The sequence below is a fragment of the Typopeltis vanoorti genome, chromosome 10 (assembly GCF_054136105.1).
Source record: "Typopeltis vanoorti isolate ZY-2024b chromosome 10, IOZ_Tvanoo_1.0, whole genome shotgun sequence".
NCBI lineage: Eukaryota > Metazoa > Arthropoda > Arachnida > Uropygi > Thelyphonidae > Typopeltis > Typopeltis vanoorti.
The window spans coordinates 29,572,171-29,599,948 of NC_143558.1; the positions used below are offsets into that span (position 1 = coordinate 29,572,171).

Consider the following 27,778-nt stretch of genomic DNA (forward strand, 5'->3'; position numbering starts at 1 on the left):
ATTCTTTTAGTGCATTTAAAAATTCTGGAATTTGAAAACGTACAGTTTTGACTGATTCTATTCTACATTCCCATCTTGTATCACATATCGGTTTTGGGTTAATTGTTTAACAAATTTCTTTAATATATCCCAACGTGAAGTTGAGGCAGCAAATAATGTATATATTTTTTGTATAACATTAAACAATGTATTGCTATAATTGATGATTTTGCGACATCCCCTGAAATCAAATTTAAATTACGACAGCCGCAAGGAGTATAAAATGCCTTTTCGTTTTCATTTAAAATGTGAGCACGGACTCCCTTATATACTCCTTTCATATTCGTTCCGTTATCATACCCTTGCACTCTACAATCTGACAATTTAAGATTTAATTTATTCAAAAGTGATTTTATATTTTCATATATAAAATATCAAAACAAAATATCATTATGGGCTGTGTACAAAGTATCAAAATTACCTCTAAAAGCTAAATTATGTTCGAATAAATAAAGAACTGCTGCTACTATTCGTCTTAAAACATTTCTTAACCGTTCTGCTTCATATTTTATGACATTTTGATTTGCCTGATCAATTGTATTGTGATTTTTTAAATTCCATCCCATTTGTGTCCATGAATACGCCCATTTCATGTGCACTGGATTGCGTTCGTGCGACTTTAATCTTTCACTTTACATGTCGCCAGTCAGAAAAGCCATTATTAGATAAAAAATTATCATCAGAAGAAAATAATTTGCAACAAAAACAAAAAATAGAGTTGGAAGAGTTTGAATATACAAGCCATCTTCTGTTTTGCTTCTCTCCGTTTGCAATTGTCCTAACATAGTGAGCTGTGGAAAAACACCTCTTGTTGTCATCTTTTTGGAAAATCATTTTCAGTCGGAGGAGACGGTGGACCACGTTGTACAATTTGTGTTAGTGTCGCGTTGTTCAAAATTTTGGGCCATGTTGCTGAATCCTCAATAGTAAATAGTTCACCTTCCTCTGGTGTCTCAGTTTTAGGATCTTCAATACTCATTGTTTGACCAAACGCGTCATGTTCTCCGCTTCCTTTGGATATTTCAGAACTCTCATTATTAATTAATGTTGAAGCCGAAGAACTGTTTGTAGTTATTTCAGAACTCTCGTTATCAACTGATATATCTGAAGAAATATGAATTTAACTTCATAAATTTAAACAGTGAATTTCTTTGACGTTCCTCAGCCGTTTCTTTTTCTTGTTTTCGCTTTCGTTTTTCCTGCCCACTTGGGTATTTTCTTCCATAATAATCTCTCTCACAACTAGTCATACTCTAGAATTAAATACGATAGATTTAATTATAAAATAAGTTAATAAATTAAAACAAAATTACTTACCTGATAAATAAAATATATCTAAAATAGATAATATTAGAAAATAAATAAATCTAATATAGATTGAAAACTGCTATTGAAGAAAAATTCTGATGTCGGATAACCTAAAACCAGTTTACAAAATATATTTTTTAAGATGTTTTGCAAGTAATGTCACATAAAAAAATTGCCATGACAGTATGTGTATATACTTACTTGTTCATAAACTAAAATCAAAAAACTCCTTAAAATTATTAAAAACACCTGTTTTAAAATGCACTTTTCCCTATTTCCTTATTTATGTTGTACGATATTATTATATATCTTAGAGTAGTTTCAAATACTACCGCTCTAGCGCTTCGATCTTATTTCGCTTACTATAACAACAATAGTTGGTTGTAAAATTATATACATATATTTTTCTATATAATAATATTATTTTTATATAATAATTACAATATTATTTTATATAATATATTTTTTTAATTAATTAATTTTCTTTTTTCAATTTTTTGCGCTTTGCGGAGCCTATGCCACCGCACAGTTCGCACACCCATGAATACGGCATTGTCTCCAGGATGTACAAAAGGAGGGGAAAACTACCAGCACACAGGAGAAAAAGTCTGCATTCACTCGTAAGCAGTGGCAAGCTATGGAAATTTTAACAAAGGGCTCGCATCGTCGAGCAAAAAAAAAAAAAAAATTCACACAAAAACGTTTATTAATACAGCTGCTTGTGTACAAATTCCAATCAAAAAGTATGAGAGGACAATCAACGTCTAAATGCTATCATTTTAAAGCAAATATTTCATGATCTAAAATGAAATATTTGCACACAATCAACTGTATTAATTTATCTTACATAAGAAAAACATTTTTTTAATTATCAAAATATAATAAGAATGAAATATTTTATAATCTTTTATAAAACATTTGATTGGCTACTGTTTTCCATACGATTGGCTATCAGAAGGGACAAGGGTAAAGTAGCGCATGCGCTTATATTATTTTCAAACTTGGGCGCATTCGTTATAGAGGAGTTGAAACAATAATTCCAAATAATCTACACACTGCCGAATAGACTGATTTTTGTTAGGTTACCGTATGAGTTTGTCGCATAATATGTTTCATTATGTCGTATAATAAGTAAACAAGAAAAGCAAAGGGCTCGCAAATTTGAGAAAAATTTAACAAAGGGCTTGCGCGAGCCCCTTATAGCTCACCACTGCTCGTAATTACCTATAATATAAATTTTTGGTGATCAGAATGGAATATGTCACTGAAAATCAGCACAAATTAATTTAATGATGTTTATGTTTAATGGATGTTTAATTAATTATTAATTAATAATAAAAATCCGCTAAATTAACAATTAATTGAAAAGACGTTATCGATGTTTCTTGGGTACGTACTAAACGAGATTCGAATCTCCAATCCTTGCACTGAGCTAAAATTTACAATTTTTAAAATAAATTAATTTTATTTCAAAATATATATTTTTTTAATTGGACTATAAATAGTTTTAAATGCTGTAATGAAGGGATTATATTCCTTTCAAAGCACACTTTTATAACTCTGAAATATTAACGGAAAGTGGTGCCCTCTTTCGGATCTCACAAGAACTACAAATACAATCATGAACACAAAATCATTTTCTTGAAGTGATTTGACTTCAGCCTCTGATAAGTAAAGCGATAGTGTTAACACGGAGTGAACGTCAGTAGTGATTCCTTTATTTATAAAATCACGGATCAGTTTAAAATTTGATTAAAATTTTTTAGACAATATTCTTAAAAATTTTACAGCTAATGTTCCTATATTTTCAAGTTTTAAACTAATGTGTGATTTTTTTTTCTCTTATAATTTATTAAAATAAAGATGAGGTAGTTCCTTGGGAAACAATCAAAATGTTCGAAATAGACATTATGAATTAATGACAAAAGAAAACGGTATCATATTATAATGAAGTCTAATAATAGTAAATAAATACTGTAATAAAGGGATTATATTCCTTTCAAAACAAGCTTTTATGAACTTCGAAATATTAACAGAAAGTGGTGCCATCTTTCGGTTTTCACAAGAACTACAAATGCAATCATGAAAATAAAATCCTTTTCTTGGAGTGATTAGGAATTCTGAAAAAGCGATTTAAAAAAATCAGAACCTTTACATTTTAATTTCAAATTATTAGAGAAATATAATAATTGAATATAATGTGTGTGTGTGTGTGTAAGTTATAATTCATATTCTTACTAAATTTGAGGTTGACACTAAAGTATCACCATCAAATTTCATTTAATGTTACTAAAGTAACATACTTGATTATTGATGTTTACATAGTAATGAAGGCCTTATTGTTATAATATGCAACGCTGCTGTCTTAAAATTCCAACTGTTGACCTTTTTTTTTTTGGTGGTAGCTTCCCTTTTCAAAATATTTTCATTAAGCTTCAGGATTTCCTGGTCTTGTGGAAGCAAATCGTTGCGAAGCGTAGCATTTGGGACATATGATAAAATAAATAATTTCAGGACACACCGTTAGGTGACTAATGAAGTTAGTGCAAGTGTGAGCAGAGTGGCCACGAAAGATTGTTAAAGTGTGGTACGTTAGTATCTACGATGGGCTAAGAGTTTGGAATCTGGAAATACTGAATCTAGATATTCAGATGTTGAAAAGCAAGCGAAGTCAATTCAAGATACTTAAATTTGAAGCATCCATTGACCAAAAAAAAAAAAAAAATGGATTAAGGTAAGGCAACAAATTAGTGCTATTATCTGGGAATATTTAAATTGATTTACAATTCAGTAATTAAACGATAGATCACAGAGAATGACAACTTTGCTTACGAAGCTCGACGCCATTTTGACATTGATGTATTTATGTTATTAAATAACTATAAAGATGTTTTGACCTTACAATAGTTTTTAATTTTTATTCGTGAAAAACAACTTCTTTTCGATATTCTTCTGTAGGTTTTTATTTCCCTCTTTCTTAAATATGATTTCTCGATTTTTAATATTTTTTTTTCTCTTTATGATACCATAACATACCAAATAAAAACTAAAAAAAAAACCAATCCGGCAATGAAATGCAATTACAAAGAGTTAACCAAAAGATATATATTATATTAGGAAAAAGATATATTAGGATATTTACCTTTTAACCTAACCAGATCATCTCAAAAAATTTAGAAATTTATTTCAAGAAACAGTAAAAATTTAAAAGGTGTTGAATGAAATTTTAAGAATAATTTAGACAATTTATATTATATAAATACTTTTATAAGATCTTTTATAGATATATAATATTTTCATTTTTATTTTATATATATTTTGATAAATCCACACATATGAGCATTACTAAGTTAAATGTAGGCGAAGCCATAAAAACAACTATAACCAGTAGAGCAATGGCCTTTTACAACAACTCCCTCTGGTGATTCATTAAAAGAAAAATTTACCTTCACCTGTTTTCTTTTGATATACATGCGAGGTCAAGGCCGCCTGGAGTTTAAGAATCCAGGAGTATCTCCGCTCTGTCAATCAGATGCGCCACCTACTAATTTATTCACACATCTACATTTCGTGTTTAAGAATAATTACTTGCCATTCTTAAACACGAAAAATTTTAAAACAACATTTATTATTATTTTTTTTTTAATTTGAATTATGAAAGCGAGTGGGAAATCTAGCGTATGACCGTCAAGAAACCTGTAATTTAAAGCCAGGTAGCGGCACTAGTCACAGCAGTTCTCAGGGTCCAACTTATGTGTCACCAATTCCTGGATATTAAATTTTTAACTGTAATCTGACACTTGCGCGTCATAAGAAAAACCTTGAGAAATTTACTCTGGAATACGAAGTTGCCTCTGGTATAGTGTGTGAAAATACGTACGGATTTCTTGTTAAATGATTTTTGTATACATATAAAAATTGCCTAGTAGAAATGGGTTCAAAGAAGAGTGTTTGGTAAGTTATCTGGTTATTATATATATATATATATAATTTTAATGTTGAAGTATTAATTAGATATCAATTTAAATATTATTATTTATTAATAATTAATTTTAATTGTGTGTGGATTTTAAGTATTATTATTTCATCGGAATCAAAACATATTACTATTCATAAATAAATGAATAAATTTCTTATCCTTATCCTTATAAGGACTGGCTTAAAGGGGCGAAGCAAGATTGCTTTTTATCTTCCCCGTTATCTGTAGAGGACAGTGTAGGGATAAGGTGTTATTGAGTTATTAAAGCTCTGATCATGGCAGGAGGGTAACACAATAGCCGAGCCTCAGTTAGAACTTCATTGGCTACAGCATTGCTATCCATTATATATATTTTGTGAGTTCAACAAATTTCATCATTGGCCTGTAGAGTAAGATAGGCTGAGAGTCAGCAGATAGTAGGAGAGGAAATAAAGATAGAGTGCATAGTGGTCGAATAGGTGAAAGAGGCCTCAGTTGACCAGTTTTAGCTGTTTGCCTCCCATGGGCGATTCTAAAACGGTCGTTGATTTTTTACTTTAGAAGAAAAGGAAAAATCCTAAAAAGGAAACATGGAACAAAAACAAAAACATGAAGTACAGAGAAAACAAAAACTATAGATAGGACTAGAAACTGAAAAAGAAAGGTGGGGGGGGGGGTTCTGGCCTGAGTGATGCAGCTCTCAAGGAGCTGCACCGCCTCGTTGTAAGCCTTCGCTGCTCAGGTTCTCAGGCCCGCCCCCACCTGTGGGAACTAGAGAACATTATAGCTCTGGACAGGAAAACCAAGGGATGGTTATTGTGACTGTCGTTTGTTATGGGCAGTCATTATTCTTTTAGCCACCTCGCTTCCCTTGGCCATCTCTAATTGGGAGAGAGCTATGAAGAACGCCGATGCTGCCTCCTCGTCTATGTCCATGGCTAGCTGTACTTGCTCAGGGGTGATTTTGCTGATGTCTTCAACAAATAGTTCACCCCATTTTGCACTAACTACATTGGGACCATATTTCCCAGTGAGGAGGAGCTCAGGTTCCCCTATTCTCACTATTGCATTTTTAAATTTTTCTGCCACCCCAGGGATACCTTTAACTAGATGCTTTAGAGTCTCCCCTGCTTTTGCATGAGGAGTCTCTAATTCTTCTGTTTCTGCTGGTTTTATTTTTTTTCATCTCCTTTTCCTCTGGGCTGAGTGGTCGTTTGAAGGGGGTTCTGCTTGCCTCCATATTTTCTGTTTCTTTTTCTCCTGCGATTTCAGCATTGACAGCTTGCTTTTTGGCTGGTTCTTCATGGATTTCTCGCTTCTTATCTTTCTCAGGTTTGGATTCTCTGGCAGCATTTTTTTACTTATTGCTCTCCTTAGATGGTGTGATGGTATGGCTTTCTGCTGCAGCCTTCAAGTTTGGAAAATCTTTCTTTTCTATATTGCTAGTATTGCCTGACGGTATTGTTGTGATGGCACTTCCCATCCTTTCTGCCAAGGTTCTTGATGGGCAGGTGTCCACTTTGTGGTCTGTGACACCACATTTTAAGCAGGCTGCCTCACACTTATCCAGGTTGTGGCCTGCCTTGAGACAGTTTTTACACTTCATTTTCAGGCAGTCAGCCCCAAGGTTGGTGAAGGCTCCACATTGGAAACATTGTTTCTTTACGCCAGGGTAATTAATCATTACTCTGGCAGATCCAATGACAATAAAGTTGGGAACTGGCGTTTTCATGTCTAGGAAGATGGTTACTTCGCCTGATTTCCATGTGGATTTTCTGCATTATTTAACACTTCTACATTGCGCACAACGCTTCATTTCTCGAATATGTCGTGGATAATCTTAAGATCAGTTTCAACATATTCCAAAGAGAATCTGGGGATTCTAAGTAACTAGGTGATACTTCCCACCAAAAATGGGATTATTTTTTTTCCCATTACACTCAAAACTTCCGAGTAGTTTATCTATGGTTTGTAGCGGAGTAAATCCGAAAATCTAGTCGGCACCGACTGTTTCGATGAGGGCTTTGGCTAAACATCGGGGATGCAGGTCAGCATCCACTTCTATTCCGAGTGTCCGCTTACGCGGCAAAGCCATAGTTGGTTGAGGGGGCCTAAGCTATTCCCACCACTACCAAGTGTTTAATATTTCCCCGGTCCGGGGTTTGGGAATATATCTATGGTTTGTAGCGGAGTAAATCCGAAAATCTAGTCGGCACCGACTGTTTCGATGAGGGCTTTGGCTAAACATCGGGGATGCAGGTCAGCATCCACTTTTATTCCGAGTGTCCGCTTACGCGGCAAAGCCATAGTTGGTTGAGGGGGCCTAAGCTATTCCCACCACTACCAAGTGTTTAATATTTCCCCGGTCCGGGGTTTGGGAATATCTTTAAATTTCGGTTAAATATCGTGAACCCCGATGGGACTCGTACCGATATTAACGGTTTAAGAACAGATACTATGAAATGCTAGTAGCCTGTTAAGCTGATACGTACAGACACTAACGCTTGATCTTAGGCAAAAGGCCGAGAAGCAATATTATGATAATCATAACCACAAATCCAAAGTGTATCATCAAATGAAATATATATATTTCCATTAGTCTCCAAGGGTATTAATCACCCGACTCAATATGAATGAATAAATTTCGTCTTAAATATATCTATATATATTTTCATAAATAAGTAATTTAATGGTGTTATTTGAACATATTCTTAAATATTGATTTTTAAATTATTTATAATTATATTAAAATGAATTTGAAGCTAAATTTTATTTTGAAGTATTATTTTAGATAAATATTTCAGAATATTGAAATTTTTCAGATTTTAACACATACAAATAGTATCATAAACAGTCTCATTTTTATTGTCAATAAGCCTAGTTTCGTTTCGTGGCATAACAACTTGCAGAATTCTATTTCTGGGTGAGTCACCTCTTCGCAATACAGCGGTGACTATCAGTAAAAAATAGAAAGAAAAAGAAAAGAAAATGGTTAAAATAAGAATTACCAGCTCAACGACTAATGATTTGTAACTTGCGACAACGATGTGATCATAGTAACCTGCTGACAATTATTTAAACTGTCAATTGTTTTTCTTTCCTTTTTTTTTTTTTTGTTCATTAAAGAGCTTCTAAGAAAAATATAAAAATAACATTTTTATAATAATAAAGTATTGAAAACATAATCTCAAATAGGATGAAAAATAGGTAAAAACTAAATTTAAAAAACTATGCATATAGTGATGCATTAGATAAATTAGAAGCTAAGACAAAATAGGAAGAAAAAAATAGTCAGTTGTCTTAGAAATCGCATTCCCAATAGCACATAAAAGAAATTGGAAAGGGAAAGTTAATTAAACCAGAAAAGAAAATATATGATTGAAGTAAAACAATTATTTTCTGATTGTTTTATTCCAAATAATTATTATTCCAGATATAATGGGTAGTACATCATTGAAATTTAAAAAAAAACAACTTGCAGACGTAGTTGTGTAATGTGGAGTGCCCTCTCGCGGTGAGTTCTTGCACTCCATGGAGTTGTCATGTAATTAATAATAATAATAATGTTTCTAAATGAGAAAATGAGAGACATATTCAGAAGTGACATCCTTATGACTCTAAAACGGAAAGCTTTCGACCAGTGTATACTTCCTGTCCTAACATATGGAGGAGAAACATGGACTTTAACAGAAGCCCTAAACAAAAAGCTGAGAACAACACAACATCGCATGGAAAGAAGTATGCTAAAAATAACATTAAGAGATAGGAAGACAAATACCTCGATAAGATCTCAAACAGACGTCATGGGTAATGTAAAATACATTAAATAGGCTAAGTGGAGATGGACTGGCCATATTGCCAGATGCAGTGACAGGAGATGGACTAGAAACACAACAGAGTGGAGACCAATGGATGGAGCAAGACAAAGAGGAAGACCGAGAAGAAGGTGGAGAGATGAACTGGAACAAATTGCAGGAGTGAGATGGATGGGAGAAGCAGAAAATCGAGTGATCTGGAAAATCATGCGGGAGATCTTCGTCCAGCAGTGGACAGAACCAAGGTTGAAGAAGAAGAAGAATGTTTCTAAGTTCGATGACAGCTCAAGAACATATCATTATAAAAACAGATTTTCTGGTCTAAAAACTGTCATGGTAAGTTAAAGATTAGGTCTGGCAGATGACAGGAGTTTTACGCAAGACCATCTGAAGTCCATCAAAATCACTGAGGCAAATATTTTGTCATTTTTATTAATCTAAAACAAAAAAAATTATCGTACTTGGAAACCTCGTTAACACCAAGTATTGTCTTAACATATGCAATATCCGCATGGAATTCTCAAACGTTATTCTTCTCATCTCTCTTGAAAGGTTAATTAACCGGATTTTCCCCGCCATTACCTTGCGATTTGTTGAAACTGTTAGATGTTGAAAGATTTGCTAATTGGCACAGCTGTAATTTAGGGATTGACCATGACACTTGTATGGCAGTCGAGATAACGAAATTCAATCTTGAAATCAGCAAGAGATGTGGATGATGACAACACGTTTGTCTAGTTCTTCATGCGATATAACATAAACGATGTTATATCGTATGAAGTTTGATGACATTTGGAAATGATCCAAAACTATTTATCAGTGTAGAAACTGAAATATGAATACACTTTGCTAAATACATCAAGATAGTTCGATTTTTTTCTGGACAAGTCTGACCTTAGAGCTATTTATCAGGATGGTATATAATAGAACATTGTACTGGCTTGTACATAAGATAACTATGCTTAGTTATTTATCGTATTATTTTTATGAATCCCTCCCGCATAAGGTTGTAAGCTCTTAGCCTTCCTGTCAGTTCCATGTCCAAGTAGATAATCCGGACATCTACTTGGATGAACTTTGACAAATCATTTCAAGCCTCTGATAAACGGAGTAATGCTTCTTACGCTGGATGTCAAAATTCATCTATCACCTAAAAACATGCATAAACATGCCATGAGTTTCGAGCTCACAGTCTGTTTCGTGCTTGGAGAGCTTGTACGCAATCCACTTGGCAAACCAAGCACTCTTACTGCTGTGTATTTATACCAAAACATCATGACTACACTTTTTCATACCCTTTATAAAACGGAAACCTAACTTTGTGAGTTGTTTATTTACTTAGTTTTGGTAAGGAAAAACGGGCCTTCGGTTGACCATTTTTTTCTGAGCGAATAAACATCTAAAAAGAATTCCATTCGCAGTGCTTGTTTAGCTTTGTGGGAGAGTCTGTCCGTCTATAGTACAAGACAGTTTTAGATCTCTCTCTCTGGCCTGGTCTCTAATTTTCCCCACTTAAGGTCTGCTTAGACTTCGGGCTAGACAGACCTTATTTAGTCTCCGAAAAGAATGGTAGGTCCTTGCACCTTCTGGCGGTTTGTCTGCCGCTTGGAGAGCGAAGGATTGGCGCTGTGGTAGTGCTTTCCTTTGGTTCTGCTACGCTGAAGTTCGGTTCTGTGACACGGTGGAGACCAGAGATTCACAAGAGATCCAGTTTTGGAGCTACTTGAGTAGCTTCCTTTTAGGTCACTCACGAGTTTTTAGATTTGGCAATTTGAGCAAGTTGAATTTCCCTGGTCTCTGATAAGAACCAATCAACCAACCAACCAACCAACCGACCAACCGACCGACCGACCGACCAACCAACCAACCAACCAACCAACAGAGGGTTGTTGTCCTCAAGTTTTCTGCCTGGTCGCCGAAAAGAACAGTTGGTTTCTGAACTCTGACGGATTGTCTGCCACTTCGCAGGGTGAAGGCTTGACGGAGTGGTGAAGTTGCCTGTAGTTGTGCTGAGCTGAGGTTCGGCTTGGTTGTCAGGTGGAGTTTGAGAGATTCCAGACAGTGACCTTATTGAGCACTGATTATTTGTCAGTTACTTGGTCAGTGACCCCTTTTGGGCGCTGACGAGTTTGCAGATACTGGATGGTCACCTTTTAAAGGACACGTTTGAACATTTGTTCCTGGTCTCCGATAAGAACCAACAATTCGGAAAAGCCGTCAGATTAGCAAAATCTAATTTAAGTACTAATAAAAGGCCTATCAAGGCAACTCCGATGCCGAAGGTTAAGCTCTCTGATTAATTTTGAAACAGTTTTAAGGTTTTTTTCCATATTTGAATATAAAATATGGATGGATCTATAATATTCTCAATTTTTAATACAGGAGATAGTATTTTATTAAATTATTGAAATGTAGTATTGAAATATGCTCTATAATAAACAACTAAATAGAAGAGATAAAGGATTTATATAATGAGCAAAAAATTAATCATTTCGAAAAAGATGATGGCATTGTGGGAACAGCATACAATAAATATATATATATAGTTAGAAAAAAATGAGCGAACTAAATAGGTTATGATTTTTATACATTATTATTTTTAATTTATATACATATGACTCCAACCAAGGAGAGGTTGTAAACTTATAGTATTTCGATTGTCGGTGGACTAATCGTTTTTTTTTGTTTGTTTATTTATTGGTATTTGTATTTTTACACAGTTCGAAAGCTCTTCTCTAGAGACCAAAGTGGAACTTTTTGATGCCTCTTGAGATTTTCAATAAACTGGGCGTTAAACTCATACCATGTATGGAAATTCATCTCTTATCTAAACGATAGAGAATGACATAACGTAGGATCGTGTATAAATTACGGAAAAACTAAAATAATGAAAAATAATGAAGGCAATCCAATAATAGAAAATAAATAAATGACATATATATATATATATATATATATATATATATATATATATATATATATATATATATATATATATATATATATATATATATATATATATATATATATATTTGTAAATATATATAAATGTAGCCTCTTTAATTTTAACTGGCGTTTTAAAAACAGGTGGGCAGACAGTCTCCATCCTTCAACTAATTTACTGAATTAAATACCTGTGTTAAAGTATTTGCTAAAGCTACTAACAAATCAAAGCTTTCGGAAGAGTGACGGGGAGGGGGGGGGTATAGTAGCAATCATATGCCGCCATCTCGTAGCCCTATACCCTAACTTGTATTCTTGTCTGTAATAATGGTATTCTTTTCTGATATTCCATAGGAATCGCAGGTCTTTGATATTTTTTCCCCTATGAGTTTTCATGTAATTCTATCTTTATATTGTCTTTTCCTGTTGTTTTCCTATTTTTTATTTTATTCATTATAATTTTTTAGTTTTAAGGTTACATTGTTTTTGATAGGTTATTATATATATATTATTTTCATACTTGATGTATTTTATGAAATAATGTATGATTATTTCATACTTTTTTCCCTCTGTCACGAGGCTGTTCATCTTTGTCTATGGTTGTTTTTTTTTCTGTTGTTTAGAATTACGTATTCTCAACACACACACACACACACACACACACACACACAAAAAAAAATTCATTTATTAATTTTACTATTAAGCCTATTTCTTTTCTTATGGATTTATGGTATCTTTTCATGTGACAATTGTTATAAATATCACTGTCTAATTTTAAAAACTCTATTGATAATATCAAAATTTTATATGAAATAGCAGTAAAAAGAATAAAGGTAAAAGGGAGCATGTATTTCCTCGTCTTCCACCTGGAAGTCGAGAAAACAGAAAGAAAAACTCAAGGATTTTATAATATACTATGCTTCATTTAATTTTAAAATATATGTATAAAAAGTTTCTTAATAAATTTTGAATATTTTATACAAAATATGTTAATTCTAATTAACACCCTAAATATTTATCATAGAGTTTCTATAACAGTTGTATAAAATCTACAAAGGAAAACTGGAATGGATGTCTGCCAGGCTGTTGAGTAATCGAAGTGAGATACGGTGATTAGTAAATATGTACTTACGTTTGGAGGGTAATGGATGGTAGTGCTGTAGCCAATGAAGTTCTAACTGAGGCTCGGCTATTGCTGTTGCCCTCCTGCCATGATCAGAGCTTTAATAGCTTATTAACACCTTATCCCTACACTGTCCTCTACAGATAACGGGGAATATGAAAAGAATTCTTGCTTCTCCCCTTTAAGCCAGTCTTTATATAAGGACAAAAAAAAAAAACTCCCTTGTGGTGGCTGGGATAAGAATAACACTGACGTAAAGGCGACTGAAATAGACGCTGAGTTTCGCTCTGCTAAGGTTTTTACCTTGAGGGAGCAATTTGAGTCTACGGGGAAGATGTTCTACGGCAATGCCCGGTGAGGGACCTTGTCTGTGGATGCCTTTCCCTGGAATATGAGCGGTTCTGCTCGGTGGTGAAGGTGCCCGTCACTGAGTGCAGCCAACGCTGAGTTGGACGATCTTTCGGTGACTATGGAATGGTCTAATGATCGTCCTAATTTTTAGAGTTGGCTTTACTTACACATCGCCAACGTATATCCATGCGTGTCGTAAAAGGCGTCTAAAATGGACGCTGTTTCGATTGTTCGCTCTCTCAGGTTTCTTCCGAAATTTTGCTCCCGGTGAGGGAGGGGGACTTATTTCGGGGGAGTTGCCCTGGGAGAGCATTTTGAGTCTCTGGGGAGGGTGTTCTCCGGCGTGGCTCGTCGGTGGACGCTTCTCCCTGGAATATGAACGGTTCTGTTCAGTGGAAAGGGGGGGGGGGACCGTCACTGAGTGGAGCCAACGCTGAGTTGGACGATCTTTCGGCCACTATTGAGTGGTCTAGGGATCGTCCTAATTTTCATACATAGCTTTACTTAAGAATCGCCAATGTAGCTCATGCATGTAGTACGAGGCGACTAAAATGGGTTCCCTGGGAGGGTAATGGATGGCAAGGCTGTAGCCAATGATGTTCTGAGGCTCAGCTATTGCTGTTACCCTCCTGCCATGATCAGAGCTTTATTTATATAGCTCAATAACACCTTATCCTTGGCTGTTCTCTACAGATAACGGGGAACATGAAAAGCATTCTTGCTTCGCATTTTAAGCCAGTCATAAGGATAAGAAACAACAAGAATAAACAAAATCATTTACCAACTCCTAGTTGAAGTACATGCAAATTTTGTTTTGATAATACTCCCTGGCAATTTTCTGTTGTTGGTTGGCTTTCACGTCCAGTCGGCTTATACGGAAGAAAAAAAAAAAAAAATCACCTCCATAGTCTTTGTTTTAGTTTCCAAAAAGCTCTTGTTACTTTTTTTCGTTCTAAAATTATCTTCCTAACACTTCGTAATCTGAAATCCTCCCTCCGAATACGTGAATGTACTTAGAAGAGATTTATACTCCACTTTTCTGTAAACAGTGAAAAACAAGCAACTGCTAGCCAGCATGTGACAATTAGCTTCAGACGTACAGGACCAACAGTATAGAATTGCCCTTTCCATACTGTTTTCATTCATATGAAATATATTTATATAAAAAAATGAAATACATCATCTAAACTCATACAAGTAATAGCTCAATGCCAAGATAAATAAGTTATTCTGTTATTCTTAAATAACTTTAACGAAAAAAAAAATAATAATTTTCAGCTTAGTATGGATATCGCTTCAGCTCTCCAGTCAGTAGGCTATACGTTTGATTCCCATCGTGGAATCATGTTTTGTAAATGTCGTTTGGTTGTTGTTGAAGTTCATTAAGGTTGCACTAAAGATTAAACTTAGTGTTTTTAGATGCCACTTCAGGTCTCCAATAAGCAGGATTAAACAGCTTAAGCAATTAAAAAAATCAAAAAATTATTCTTTCAAAAAAAAATTTAATCTCTTTTGGATTAATTAATGATATATTAATATCATTAATATATAAGTACAACACAAGAATCCACTGTTAGAATACAAAAACAAATTATTGATAAACGAACCTCCCTGAATTACTTAGCAAAAGTGTGACGTCTTGTGCTTGATAAGACATGCGCGTTAGATATGAAGAAAGTTCAACCAAGTCTGAAAGGAAAAACATGAATGCTAAGAAATAGACCGAAAAGTGTGCCCATTTTACAAGCAAAGTAGGTTAGTTCAAGAAATCATCTTTTTCTCTGTTTATCAAATGCATTTTATGAGGTAAGTAATAGTTTTCCAAACCACTGTGGTCTTCTTTCCTTCTTATCCCCCACCTTGCGTGACGTCTCCTCGCCCTAGTTTTAATTTCCGTTACGATAACTTGTATTCTTCGTAATATTCTAGTTTCTGGAAGCTTTAAGCAGTTTTTCCATAAACTTAAAATTTCTCTCCTCAATAGAAAATCCTATGGGAAATTAAAATAATATATCTATATAATTTCTCATATGAAAATTAATAATATATATATATATATATATATACAGTATAATTTTTCATAATCTGGGGAGAATTATTCACTCAGAATTCTTAATACTTATAGAACTTGTTAATTTTGAAATAATTTCAGCTTTTATGGTAATATTTATACGCATGTTTATGCATTTGATTTAAAAGAATCACGAATACATTTGAAGAAAACAATTCAATTATAAATTTTTTATAAGGATAAGGACTAGTTTAAAGGGGCGAAGCAAAAATGCTTTTCATATTCCCTGTTGTCTGTAGAGAACAGTGTAAGGATGAGGTGTTATTGAGCTATTAAAGCTCTGATCATGGCATCTTAGCAGGAGGGTAACAGCAATAGCCGAGCCTCAGTTAAAACTTCATTGGCTCAGCATTACCATCCAAGGATATTTAATCACTGCATCTCACGATCGATGCAATCTATTATAAATTTCAACACATAAATTTCAATTTCAACACATTTCAACCTTATAGCCCTTATAAGGACTGGCTTAAAGGGGCGAAGCAAGAATGCTTTTCATATTCCCCGTTATCTGTAGAGGACAGTGTAGGGATAAGGTGTTATTGAGCTATTAAAGATCTGATCATGGCAGGAGGGTAACAGCAATGGCTGAGCCTCAGTTAGAACTTCATTGGCTACAGCATTGCCATCCATTACCCTCCAAGGGTATTGGATTGAATGAATCAATCACCGCATCTCACGGTCGATTGTTCATCCCTAAATCAACACATTTCAACACGAATCAGAACATACTTATAAATATATGTTATAACTGCATGAGAAAGGTGTTTTAGAATGCATCGTCACTCAACTTATATATGCAAGATACACAAATAAATAAGCATTAATTAAGATAAATATTTTATTTGAAGTAATAATTCATATAAATATTTACCAAAATAATTAATATGTTGAAATAGTCATGCAAAATACGCAGTATTGAAATTAATGTTATTTTTTCCCATATTGTACCACCACAGTACCTCTATATTGTTGTTTTCGTTTTTCCAGTGTTTCTTAGAAGTCTCCACTCTTTCAAAGACTAAAAACCAAAAAGTAGTAATTAAAAAAAAAGAGAAAGAAAAGTGACGCCACAAGAGCTAAGCTACCGTATCCTTGTATCTCAACAAGACTTAGCTGGATTTGTCCTTCACTTCCAAAAATCCCGAGTGACAGGTGGGCATTATGACAATAAGGAACTACGTTTATGCAATTGCTAGTTCCGGAAGTACAGAAGTACAAACTACTTAGCGGATTGCAACATTACATTGGTTTTCCTGTGCTAAAATGATGCAGTTATACCGAAAAAAGAAATAAATTAAAAAGGGAATGTGAAGTATGCACGTCTCATTCCTTTCTTGATATTCATGATCGAATTTCTTGTAATCTAACTTAAATCCAAATTCCAAACAACTTTTCGTGCAAACATGAACTCTCAGTCGTTGCTAGGTAACGGTACTCTCAGCGAAGTACAAGCTACTTTCTAAACTAAACCAGGGCAACTCATTGTAAAGGTGGGTAAAGATCTGATCACTATTCTTAGTATTTTCCCATAATGTAAAGCACATCTCACTAGAAGATGTATACTGCAATGCATTATGGGTGGGGTCACTACCAAGTTTATAAATAACCAAGTTTATAAAATAACTTGGTTATCCTAATATACAATATCCCCAAGTTAAAAAATTTATTATATATATAGATATATATATATAATATAATAAATGTATATATATATATATATATATATATATATATATATATATATAATAAATATAATAAATGCACATTCAAATATAAGCAAGAAAGAATACATAAATGCACAATGAAATAAAAAAAAAAAATCTGGATTTAAAGATGAGGTATAATCTATCTTTCGAAAACAGAATTGAAAGCATTCATCCTTTAATACTTTGTTTATTTATTTATTTCTCGTAGTGATATCTGTATTTGTTAACAAATTTTAATAATAATTTTTTTTAAAAAAAAATATTCAATAAATTATTGGGGAATATTATGAATCCATCCTTATTTCATAGCTGAATATGTAAAAACTTAAAATAAAGTTACTGAATTCATAATGTGTTTGGAGATTCGAATAAATACTTGTGGTTCGTTTATAAAAATAAAATAATCGTTTGTTAGTGTACAGTAATCACGAAGGGTAGATTGTCATTATTATTATTATTATTATTATTATTATTATTATTATTATTATTATTACGTGACACCAGGGACTCATCGCTTGATGGCACTCTACTCCACTATTATAATCCATCAATCTGGTATCAGAAATGATTCTGCCGTTCTGTTTATGTATATTTCCCTCATAGCAAATGCAACAATTATTCCCATATAAATCTCCTTGGAATATCTAAATCTAACTAACAAGGATGTTTTACTTGAGTGAGCGCAGAGAGTACAGGAGACCAATTACAAGCACACAAACATTGCCATGTCATGTGCACCTACCAGTACTTTAGAGAGCATAAAATCAGAATTTTGCCTGTTCATTATTCTTTTAATTGTGATAGCAAACTGTTTGAAATGGTGGTTGGATTCCACAGGCTTCATTTGCACAGGTAGGATATTTCTTTCTATTATGTACAATAGTTCTCATTTTTTTGCTCCTGACGTTATAATAGCTGTGAAGAATGACTTCTATCATTCTTCAATAAGACTTGCCATGTCTCAGTATAGTGTAGCAATTCTTATCTCTTCAAAATGGGTCATATGGAGTGCATGCATTTAGCGAACCGTTTCACACACACTAAGAAATAAAGAATAAAAAATAACTAAAGAATTAAAAACTAGCACACAGTATTCTTTTATTCTAAAAAACAACTTCTAAATCTGTGAAATTCAATTTATTACTTTGGATATTTTATTAAAAATATCAAAATCATAACAGAATAGCTGATATACTTATAAGGAATGTTTGTACTAAAGTGATAGTTATAATCTGTCAAATGTAATAGAAGTGTTTATCTTTTTAAAAAAACTAAAGCAAATTCTAAAAAATTTAAGTGGTTTTAAAAATTATAAAAACTTTTATAATTTTGATATAAATAAATTAATAAAATAAGTGTAATTTATAATAAGTTTACTACACCTACTTTTTATAATCATATTTAGAATATAGATTCTTTAGTTAAGTGACAAAGAATTCGTAATAAACATGGGCAAAGTTAATTTTATTAATTTTAGGGTAAAATTTAAGATAATGTAAATCTATTCATGTCATTGTCCTTCATCGTTCCCCAAACTGCTAAATGACCACGTGTTTTCTTTCGCAGGGATGTTCCAGTCAAACATCATTGCACACCAGGAACAGTCACTGCTTATGCTGCCACATTAGTACTGGCATTTCTCACCATCTACCTGGTTGGATATCGAACTGTTTATCTTGTTTGGATAAGCAACGGAGAAATCCTACGTAAACAGGTCGAACTTAAAGTCAATGGAGGACCCCTTATCAGTGCCAGAGATATTATACCAAAGAAACAAGAAAATATTTCCATGCTTAGCATTCCATACATATTCAGGTAACTAAAATTTAATGAAAGAGTAGAGAATGAAAGCATCTAAAGTTCAAAAAAACAATCCTGAACCTATTTTCAATAGCAAACAATCCTGTCTCTTCACTTACTATTACACTGGCTCTTCAGTTAGACCATTTGATGTCGTTGGTAAGATTATGATCACAACAATGGGAGGGCATAAGCTTTTCATCACAGCAAAGGTCAGAAAAATTGGAAACTTTGAGGTTGTATCTTTAGGTTCGGTCGCTATTGTTTAGCGCCTGGTCTGGAGAACTACTTTTAGTGATTTACCCTGAATTTTAAAAACATGCTAACTGAACGCCAATTGTATTTTTTTAAATGCTTAATTTTCTTTAAATTATTTACAACAACAACAACAACAATAATAATAATAATAATAATAATAATAATAATAATAATAATAATAATAATAATAATAATAATAATAATAATAATAAATAAATAAAAATTGACGTTCAACGATTACATGATTTGGTGGTTGGCATTTCTTTATATAACCTTTGTGTTCTTTTAAGTGGGTAACCACTGTTCATCTATTTCACCTATGTAGACAGCACTACGTTAGCAGTCGACCCTTCATATTACAAGAAAGGAAGTCGAGTTCTGTCTGCTTTTATCTATCTCAGATGTTTAGAATTTTTTTCTTCATAAGTCTGTGGATTTTTCTGATATATGTACTTCCGATGTTTACTATTGTATTTCCATAGAAAGACATACACTTGATAATAGCCCGTAGCTTTTCCGTAGATTTCCACCAGCATAATCAGTTTATGAATTGATTGCGCCTGTAGTATTCAAACCACTTATACTATCATCTCTCAACGTACATCGGAGTTTTTGCAAATGGCATTAGATCCTAAATATTAATCCAGGTATCAACTTGTCTGAATACATCCCAGGGTAAACACGCACAACGTTCTGAACAATTAGAAATTTTTTAAATAACATCAATCTCTTCTGTAAACTAGGTTTGTCGTAGATAGATAGATGATGTGAGTTACTGAAGGAGGGGGAATCGTGTATAATACGAATTGCTCTCCTATGGACAGATTCGAGAATTTTAGGGAGGTTTTTAGGTGCACCACACCATATGGACTGTGCTCTAATGGTTAACGTATTTAAGATTTAGCAAAAAAATAATATCTAGAAGGTGCTGGAAAAGAAGGTGACCAGATTATCCTTTCCCCAGTAAAGGGTGATATGGAGATTACTTAAACAGTGATCTCCATTCCAGGTTGCAGACAATCTTGAAGCTTGGGATATCGCTCCAAAATAGAGTACTTGTCAGAATCAGCTGTTTAAAAAGCCAGTGTGAGATTAAAATGCCTACTATATCTTCAGGATTGTGATGTTTACATTTATTTATTTATTATTTTTTAAATATTCATTTCAAAATATTTCTAAAGTATAATATTACATTATAAGTTTAATGTATAATTCGAAAACGTTTTATTAAATTTCGAATATTTAAAATATATATGAACATGTATTATCCAATATGTGTCACAGTAGGATACTTGTCAAAATCAAATGTGAACTGTGAACTTCTTTGAGTGATGGAACTTCTTTGGGTGATGGACTGAGTCCTTGACTCTTCATCCCTTTTTCGGAGTTCTTGATTGTGGGTGAGAGATTTAGTGTGGGTATTTTACCCGCTCTTTGTGCGCATTTGGTGTTGTTTCAGCTTTAGCGTTGCTTTCATTTTCAAACATCGAAGATTGATTTCAGTCTTCTATGTTTGAAGCGGTCTTAGGGGTTTGTAGTCATCTGCTTGTGTATTAGATTTGGGTTATTGTCTGTGACTATGAAGAATTTTTCTGTAATACCTATCATGTGCTTCTTGATGTTAGCTTCTTGGTGTAGCTTGCTGTTTCTGATGAACCAGGGAACATTCTCAGGAATTTGTTCTGGTTCGTTTGCAGTCTTTTGATGTTTCTTTTAGTTGTGTGTCCCCAGGCTGGTGAGGTGTAGGTTAGTTGAGATCTTATTACTGATTTGTAGAGGAGAATTTTGCTGCTTGTGTTTAGGAGGCTGTTCCTATTCAGGAGTGGATATAGCTCTGCTATTGTCTGGTTGGCTTTAGTAGAGACACTATGTGCGTCTCTACTCGATGTGCGTCTTGAAGTTTAGGCTTTTATCAAGCTGGTAATGGAGATTTTCCTTTTTGTTTGTTTGTTTGTTTGGAATTCCTGCTGTGTGTCAGCTGTATCCGGTATAGGGAGGGCATTGGTTTGGAATTTTGTCGCATCCTCAGGGTTTGGTGACACTGATCTGAGCTCTGTTGTTTAGTACATCATGTTCTCGTGGTTTTGGGTCTTTCAGATTGTCTTTTGTGGCGATTGTGGGGAAAATGTCTCATAGAATTTTATTCTACCTGGCCAATTGTGATTAAGTACTTCTCCCTAATCTGATAAGCTCCCGATAAACGTGGCGAATTTAGTTTCATCTATTAGTTTTTCCATGTCTATCAGTATTGTTATTTGTAGAAATCAGAAACGTTTACTTACCTTTATTTGCCTCAATCGGCTGTTTTGTAGCGGAATTCACCAACGTGATCTTTCGTAAAAAAGGAATTATTTTGTAAATTGTAAATCATCACAAATTGAATATCTTTTATCTTTTTTCAGCACTTATAATGCAATTCACAATTCAATCATGCAAAAGCTAATCAAAATTCCAATTCAGCACTGGCAAAAAGTACTACGGTTTGCCTCATACAACTAAATGCTGACTCAAGGAATCATGGGACGATCAATATACCATCAATATCAAGATCAATATGCTGTTATCCTTGGAGGGTAACAGCAATAGCCGAGCCTCAGTTAGGACTTCATTGGCTACAGCATTGCCATCCATTACCTTCCAAGGGTATCAATCACCGCATCTCACCGCTCAAGCCTCAACCGACCGTCTAGTCAGGGGCGAAGCAAGAATGCTTTTTCATCTTCCCCGTTATCTGTAGAGGACAGTGTAGGGATAAGGTGTTATTGAGCTATTAAAGCTCTGATCATGGCAAGAGGGTAACAGCAATAGCCGAGCCTCAGTTAGAACTTCATTGGCTACAGCATTGCCATCCATTACCTTCCAAGGGTATCAATCACCGCATCTCACCGCTCAAGCCTCAACCGACCGTCTAAACAGTCAGTGTGAGCATAAAATTCTGACTAATACCTTCAGGATTATGGTATCTAAATTTATAGCCTATTAATTTTCAATTATTCAATATAAAACTTTTTTAATTAAAATATTTATGAAAGTATAATGCTATAAGTTTAATGTATAATATAAAATGATTTATATTAAATTTTTAAAATGTAAATATATAGTATTGCAATAATGTGGTGCCATCTATACTGCAATTGTAAGTTCATATTCCTGAAATTAATAGACGATTTTTTTTCCCTTAGATTTCTTGCCTTCCTAACCGACGACTAAGACACGATGTTTGTGTAGAGTAAATATTTTATCATAGCATTAATCTGTATGATGTGTGTGAATTATAATCAATAAACGTAATCACAAAATATTTCACTTAATATTTCACGTACTTTGCTCCATCAAGTGGTCTCTTTTTTTTTTAAATAAATATTTTGCTATTATGAAATGTTGTAATGAAAAGCAGTGATTATTTTCGTTTCTAGGATTTTAATTGAAGTAACACAGAATCTAACAAATCAACAGAAACTGAAAGACAATGTAAAACTAGCCTCTCGAGATTACCAAAGATATCCCGAAGTATTAGTATATGATGTACAGTATCCCAATCCTAATACTCCTGGTCAGGTAAGTTTCTGCATATATATAACAGGGATTCACTTAATTAACAAAGTACTATTTATTTATTAAAAATAAAAATCTCTCAATATTTTATAAGCATTATTAAACTAATTTCAGACACCATTCTATAAATTTAATGTGACTGTTATGTAAGAAATATAATACCTATTACGGCCGGATATGATTATATGAGTAATCAGGAGTAGAAAGAATGAGAATCAATCGACCATGAGATGGGGTGATTGATTCGTTCATTACCCTTGGAGGGTAATGGATGGCAATGCTGTAACCAATGAAGTTCTAACTGAGGCTCGGCTATTGCTGTTACCCTCCTGCCGTGATCAGAGCTTTAATTGCTCAATAACACCTTATCCTACACTGTCCTCTACAGATAACGGGGAATATGAAAAGCATTCTTGCTTCGCCCCTTTAAGCCAGTCCTTATATAAGGATAAGGACGGCCGGATATAGTCTGATATGGATGGTCAGAAAAAAGAAAAGTCCTTTTTAGGACTTCCTACCCAGCCATGTCTATAGCTTTTACCCATGACAGATGACGGGATAAAGAGTCAAGGACTCAGTCCATCTCCCAGTTCTTTCAAGAACTATGACCTGATATGGATGGTCAGAAAAAAGAAAAGTCTTTTTTTAAGACTTCCAGGGTAACGAATAGCAATGCTGTAGCCAATGAAGTTTTAACTGAGGTTCGGCTAGTGCCGTTACCCAGCCATGTCTAGAGCTTTTACCCATGACAGATGACGGGATAAAGAGTCAATGACAGTCCATCTCCCAGTTCTTTTAAGAACTATAGCCGGATATCTAGATCTAGAGCTTTTACCCATGACAGATGACGGGATAAAGAGTCAAGGACTCAGTCCATCTCCCAGTTCTTTTAAGAACTATGGCCGGATATGAGACTTGGATGACCTTCATATTCAATGAAGAGAAAAATGATCATGAAATAATATTGGAACATTATCAAAAGTAAGTAGAAGTGATGTATGATCTTTCTTGACAGACCTTAGTTTTAATAGCATTGAAATTCACTAAGTAGTCTTCACCTCACTTCAGAATGGCAAGATCCTTATTTGTCTCTTGTTATGAAAGATCTTGAGGCTTCAATCATTTGAGTACTGCAGAATTTCTCGAATGAAGAAGAGAACTGGAGAATCGGCTAAACTATAATACGGTCACAAAGTGCATTGAGAGCCCATAAGATGATAGCTTGCTCAGAAGGCCTCGATACTAGACATGAACAATTACCTTTGAAATACTGAGCGTGACCACATGGATTGCTCCAAATCTTTCCATGGCCTGAGGGGTAAGGATAGCGAGGATAAGTCTGCTGTAGAATGAGAATAAGGCAATAAATATTGATGGCAGCTAATTAGTTGATAGATCTGGTAATGAAGATGCTGATCGTTGATAACCATTATGACTTTTGATAGTACTGGAGTGAGAGCAAAGAGACGAGAGTTTGAAGGCTGACTTTTATCTCCTCTTTCTAGGTTTCGACTGGATGAAAGATTGCTTCTATACTGTTGGGTAGATGCCAGATGAATATGACAACTTGTATAGGTGATACAAGATGGGTGTTAACATTGAAGCAAAAGTTTTGATCACAGCTGGAGGAATACCATCTGGATTTTATTGATGTTCTTCTGGTGAAGTGTTCTTCACCAGAAGAGGCTTGTATGGACAGTTTGCAGTAGTGCAGGAGGTGATTTCACTTGTTGTCTACACAAGAGTTGGGGGGAAAATATTCGTGTCAGGAGTCACGCTCAACAGCTTACTGAAAGACCAGAAGGCTAGATTGCCAGTTGAACAGAAGTCAAGCTTTTTTGCATTTCATTTTTATGAAGTCGACATTGGAATTGTTGACAACTTTTACATTTGTTTTGGACTGCAGTCTAAGCTGAATAAGAAGCTGGAATTTTTGATTTAAGCCATTGAACATTGCCGCATTTTTATCATGAACTGCAGAGGCATATTTTAAAGTTAACTTTGCTAGTCTTCCATAGCTGTTTTGGAGCAAAACGAAATAATTCGGAGAAATACATACAGGAAAACCTCGCTTAACGCGAATTCGATATGCGCGATTGAGTGAAATGATACTATATCCCGCTTTAAGTGAATCATGAATCAATTCACGCGATTTTTTTACGTTATGCGAAATATTTTTGTAGTCCATCTATGCGAGCAGCGAGCGGAAAAGCTGGAAGTCATTAAGAGACATGAAAGTGACGTTAGTAATACAATGATTATGCGAAACTCAAGCCTATGTTAGTTTATCTTCGCAAAATCCAATATCTAATATTAAAAGAACTTGGATTTAATGAACTGGATAATGAAGATATGAGAAACTTGCTCGATTCCCATTCAGAACAGTCAAGCGAGAATGATCTGAAGGAGATCAACTAGTAAAACAGCGTGCATATGAAGAAGAAGAAGAGAATGTTACTACTAAGAAGCTAACTGCAAAAGAACTTGAGTTACTTTTCAATCACATTGAGCATGCTAAGGAAATTTTGTTTAATGCTGATCCTGAAATGGAACGAAGCTTCGAAGTCCGTTGAAATCTTGATAAAGCGATCGTCAGCCATCGCAAATTGCACGACAAGATGAAAAAGTCGAACACGATTCAAACATCTTTACTTAATTTTTTTTTTTAAAGTAGCTCAATCAAATGTTTAGACATTAAATAAAAATTTAAGCAATTGATTTTATTAACTTTGATGATTTTATCCTCTAATATAACTTATACTATAATTCCCCCCCCCCCCAAAAAAAAGTACACTAACTGATGGATGAATTATAATTATTCCTTTTTATTGTATTCGCTTAACGCGATTTCGCTTAGCGCGCATTAATTGGGGATTAATTAATCGCTGATTTCCTGTATTATGTATTTGTAATAAAATAATTTATTGGAATCTTTAATTACTTATTTTTTTTAATTATATTTAAAAAGTCGAAATCTCAGCAATATTTGTAAGTTAGTAGACTCCAATAATTATAATTATCCCTCCCTTTCAATTAAAAATATAAAAACTTAAGTTATTTTGATATAATTAATCAATGATATCATTAGACGAAAAGCAAAATTATTAATTATTCCATGAATTTTTTTTTTTAGGAATCTTCGAAGCAAAGCCCTCTCATTACACTCATCAGATTATCAATGATGAATGAAGAAAACGATGCGCCTACGATTGAAGAAAGTTAATGAAACTGGTTACATGCAATTAGTTTGTATTAATTATTATTGTTATTATTATTATTATGTCAATGTGATATTTGTCGTATTAAACAAAAGTTCATAATGATTGTTTGCTATCCGATTTTGTAGAATAACATAATATGTTCATAAGGAAAGTATTCAAAAAAATAAACAGTGATTTTTCAATATAAAACTGATGTACTTTTTTTTCTGTTTTAATCTCTTCTTTATTCTGATCAAATTGCATTTCTGTAAAGAACTTATACTATAAGAGTTGGTCTAATGTTTTATATTTGGTGTGGATTTTTTACAAACTGTAGGTTATCACTCAGCCAGCTGAAAATGGATCGCAACCTCTTAGAACTAATTAAGATATTAATTAACGGTTAAAGAGCTGATTTTTTTTTTAATTTAATTTCGACCTATCAGAGTTTCACTTTCATTATTCTTTGATTAGATTGTACAGTGCTGCCATCTGTTGACAACGAAAACAGTGACTTCCAGCTAATATTCGTTTGATTGAAAAAAAAAAAAAAAAAGACCAGCCACTAGCAAGTATAGTACTGTCGAAATCGTTGCATCATGTTAAGAAGGTAGTTCCATTTTGTTTTCCTTTCCTAAGCTGGTATTTCAGAAGTTGAAACTGTTCCAAATTTAACTGTTGCTACAATATAATATTTTGCAGTACTGGAGAATGATATTGACTTTTTGAGTTTTTTTTTCTTTTATTTTTCAGACTAAAATTGCAAAACAATTTATTTCTGCTTGTTGAGTCAGCTATTTGCTTAAATCCTGTTAAAACAATAAATCAACAGTGTTGCCTTGACTGTTGCTGACTTCATTGTAAATGACTTCAACTTTATTGACTTCAAGGGTGAAGCAAGATGCTTTTCATATTCCCCGCTGTCTGAATGGATACAGTGAAGGAAAACGTTTATGAACAACGCCCTGAGAGGGCAATACGTTTCATCATAGTCAGTAGCTTGTTGCACCAGTAGACTGGGTGTGTAATCGTTTTTAGGAAATACTTTGCTGCAAGAGACTGAAGGAAAGAGTGTATATAAGGGAAGTCAGTGTCCCGATGCAATCGAACATCTCTGACAAACCACGGGGCGTTCAGAATCATACGAAGGCACTTGTTTTGCACTCGCTGCAGTTTGAGGATATTAATATCAGCGGTGTGGCGAAGCATATGTGATTATAGTACGAATCATCAGTTTTAGAGGAGCAGTTCGATTCTGGTGTGTAATTTACTGTTTCTGTTTATTAAGGGATAGAGCTGGGCGATGGCTTTTGATGCCTTTGCACACGAGTCGTTGATGTGGTGGTTGAAGGTTAGTCTTTTGTCCAGCAGTACACCAGGGTGTCTGACTTCTGTTTACCAAGGAATTTTGGTATTAAACAGGAAGATGTCCCCTGTAGGAGATACTGTTCTTCTGGAGAAGAGCACTGCTATGCTCTTCAAGGGGTTTACTTGTAATCTCCAATTGGAGAACCATTTTTCTATCCATCATATTTGTAGGTTTTCTTGGAGTTTTTTGGTGACTAGGTGTGGGCGAAGAGATCTGGTTAGTATCGCTGTGTCATCAACGTAGAGGGCCAAGATAGATGACATTGGATTGTGTGGAATA

At 34.0% G+C, this 27,778-nt stretch overlaps 1 protein-coding gene across 1 annotated transcript; it reads left to right on the top strand.

Moving 5' to 3' along the window:
- Positions 1-5,171: 5,171 nt before the first annotated feature.
- On the top strand, positions 5,172-26,340 carry LOC150102285 (uncharacterized). The gene is made up of 4 exons (XM_090399734.1): positions 5,172-5,301; positions 18,884-19,132; positions 22,792-22,933; positions 26,064-26,340. Exons 1-4 carry the CDS (start codon positions 5,279-5,281, stop codon positions 26,151-26,153), a joined length of 504 nt encoding a protein of 167 aa, XP_090255860.1. The 5' UTR covers positions 5,172-5,278; the 3' UTR covers positions 26,154-26,340.
- Positions 26,341-27,778: the final 1,438 nt, after the last annotated feature.

Bases quoted from the DNA above. Each gene is read 5' to 3' on its own strand.
- LOC150102285 (XM_090399734.1), top strand. From the start codon at position 5,279: ATGGGTTCAAAGAAGAGTGTTTG. The intron at 5,302-18,883 runs GTAAGTTATCTG...TTTCTTTCGCAG, and splicing joins GGTTCAAAGAAGAGTGTTTG to GGATGTTCCAGTCAAACATC. The intron at 19,133-22,791 runs GTAACTAAAATT...TTTCGTTTCTAG, and splicing joins AGCATTCCATACATATTCAG to GATTTTAATTGAAGTAACAC.